General features: G+C 49.0%; 1 protein-coding gene across 2 annotated transcripts in view; it reads right to left on the reverse strand.

The window, feature by feature from the left end:
- The window catches only part of LOC119332395 (MLO-like protein 13), a 7,710-nt gene extending 7,244 nt beyond the window's left edge, over positions 1-466 (reverse strand). For both annotated transcript variants that reach the window (XR_005160929.1, XM_037605577.1), the window contains exon 1: positions 19-466. Coding sequence is in view for 1 of the 2 variants with exons in the window: in XM_037605577.1 (XP_037461474.1) it covers positions 19-129 (111 nt within the window). In the remaining variant the exon portion in view is untranslated. The remainder of the gene's footprint in view (positions 1-18) is intronic.
- Between the last annotated feature and the right edge of the window lie 2,300 nt (positions 467-2,766).

A 2,766-nucleotide genomic window follows, 5' to 3' on the forward strand; every position in this document is an offset into this window, starting at 1 on the left:
CGGAGGGGGGAGGCGTGCCTTGCCGAGGTAGTGGAGGAAGCGCTCGGCGGCGAGGGAGACGGAGACGATGACGAAGCAGACGGCGGCCACGACCCAGGTGGGCGTGTGCTCGAGGGACGCGTCGTCCATGCCTCCGCCTCGATCTTCTTCTGATTATGCTGCTGCGGCGGCGGCTTGGCAACCATGGCTAGGTTCTCGGGTAAGGTGGCGTGCGGTTAAAGGGGGATGGGGGCAAGGCGAGCGGCAAGGAAGGAATCGGCCTGTCGCGGCGCTGCCTTGCCGACCGCGGCCACCGGATCGATTCCATCCCCGCGCTCGTGCGCTCTAGCTAGTGGCTAGTGCTGTGCTTGCTCCTGGCTAGCACGCTGTGCGCGTGTGGGGAAGGGGGCGGACGGGGATGCTTTGCTTCAGCCGCCGGTCTTCTCGTGTCCTGAGTCCTGACGCGCCAAGCTGCCGGCCGACGTACGGTCCATTCCTTCCGGTGGCAGGACGAGCCGCTGGGTCGTGAGACATACCTGACCATCTGGGCCGGCAGGCCCGGCCCATCATAAAACGTGCCGCCGCACACACCTGTGGAGGGGAGCGGCGATTTTTTTAACACGATACCGACGCGTGTGCTCTTATATACATGCATACGTTTCCCTCAAAAAATACACGGTACATACTTATTCCTATGAACACACATGCACACCCTACCTCTAGGAGTATCTTTGAGAGACTGGACCGACATATCATCTTGAGATTAACGAGGTCACCAGCGTCTCGTAGTCGACGAGAATGTCTCTCCCCACTAAATATGCATCGCCCAAATCCTGAAATAAATTTAAAAAGAATGCGAGCACCAGGACTTGAACCTGCTGGGCTGGGGTTATCATTGTCCACCTAACTATCCAACCACAAGTTGCTTCACGGGAGCGGCAAAATTAAGGGCTACCCTTCACGAGAAGGAACCGACGTGCTGAAGAGGGAACAAATGTGCACCTCCCACTCCCCCAACACGTGGTTTTTGGCAGAACCATGTGCGGGGCCGGGCGTCCATATTTATCCATTTCACTGTTTTCTCTGTTTTTCTATTTGTTCTTTTCATCTTTAGAACAATTTGATATTTTTAAAAAGTTTTAAATTACAAACAGTTGAGAAACGTTGCATGAAAAACAAAACAAAAATCTAGGCACACGCAAGATTTATTCATGGAGATGCATAACTACAAGAGAGGGAGAGCATCTTCATACCCTTGAAAATCATTAAGCGGAAGCGTTTATCAACGCGGTTGAAGTAGTCGTACAGCTTCACGATCCACGTTCAGCACCTCCACGTTCAAGTACCGAACGTACGGCACCTCCACGTTCAGCACACATTTAGTTCGATGACATCCTGGCCCTTGATCCAGCAAGAGGGGTGAAGTAGTAGATGAGTTCCATCAGCACGACGACGTGGTGATGGTGTTGGTGAGGAACAATCTCCGCAGGGTTTCGCCAAGCACAACAAAAACTATGATGGAGGATAAACTAGACGGGCGGGGTTGCCGACACACGGCTTGGTGTATCTTGATGTGTTCCGGGTGCTAACCCTGCCCCTTTATTTATATGTTGAGCCCTAGGGTCGAAAGTTGGAGAAAGAGCCTCCTCAAAGTCGGTTTTGCCCGCAAGGAAGAGTCCTTCTCGGACTTCCGGGACCAGACGCCATGGGCCTCGGCGTTTGGCCCAGGGCCAGATGACACGGTCTCCGGTGTTTGGGCCCTGACCTCTGCAAAACATCCTTTTGCACCGACCTAAGGCCCCGCGGGCCTTACCCCTTGGCCTAACCATATCATCCTATATATTGATCTTTACCTTCGGACCATTTAGGAGCTCCTCGTCATGTCCGTGATCTCATCCGGGACTCCGAACAACATTCAGTCACCAACATACATAACTCATATAATAATATATCGTCAACGAACGTTAAGCGTGCGGACCCTACGGGTTCGAGAACTATGTAGACATGACCGAGACACTTATCCGGTTAATAACCAATAGCGGAACCTGGATGCCCATATTGGCTCCTACATATTCTACGAAGATCTTTATCGGTCGAACCTTATGACAACATACGTAATTCTCTTTGTCCATCGGTACGTTACTTGCCCGAGATTCGATCGTCGGTATTTTCATACCTAGTTCAATCTCGTTACCGGCAAGTATCTTTACTCGTTCCGTAATACATCATCCTGTAACTAACTCCTAAGTCGCTTTGCTTGCAATCTTCTTGTGATGTTGTATTACCGAGAGGGCCCAGAGATACCTCTCTGATACACGGAGTGACAAATCTCAATCTCGATTCAGGCCAACTCAACAGACACCTTCGGAGATACATGTAGAGCATCTTTATGATCACCTAGTTACGTTGTGACGTTTGATAGCACACAAGGTAATCCTCCGGTATCCGGGAGTTGCATGATCTCATGGTTGAAGGAACATGTATTTGACATTAAGAAAGTAGTAGCAATAAATTGAACGATCATATGCTAAGCTAATGGATGAGTCTTGTCCATCACATCATTCTCCTAATGATGTGATCCCGTTATCAAATGACAACACATGTCTATGGTTAGGAAACCTTAACCATCTTTGATCAACGAGCTAGTCTATGTATTTAAGTTTTCGATCAATACAATTCTAGCATTAATAATAAACCTTTATCATGAATAAGGAAATATAAAATAACAACTTTATTATTGCTTCTAGAGCATATTTCCTTCACAAACAGATTGTGAATTTTGAAAAA

Source organism: Triticum dicoccoides, chromosome 7A (assembly GCF_002162155.2).
Source record: "Triticum dicoccoides isolate Atlit2015 ecotype Zavitan chromosome 7A, WEW_v2.0, whole genome shotgun sequence".
Classification (NCBI taxonomy): Eukaryota; Viridiplantae; Streptophyta; class Magnoliopsida; order Poales; family Poaceae; genus Triticum; species Triticum dicoccoides.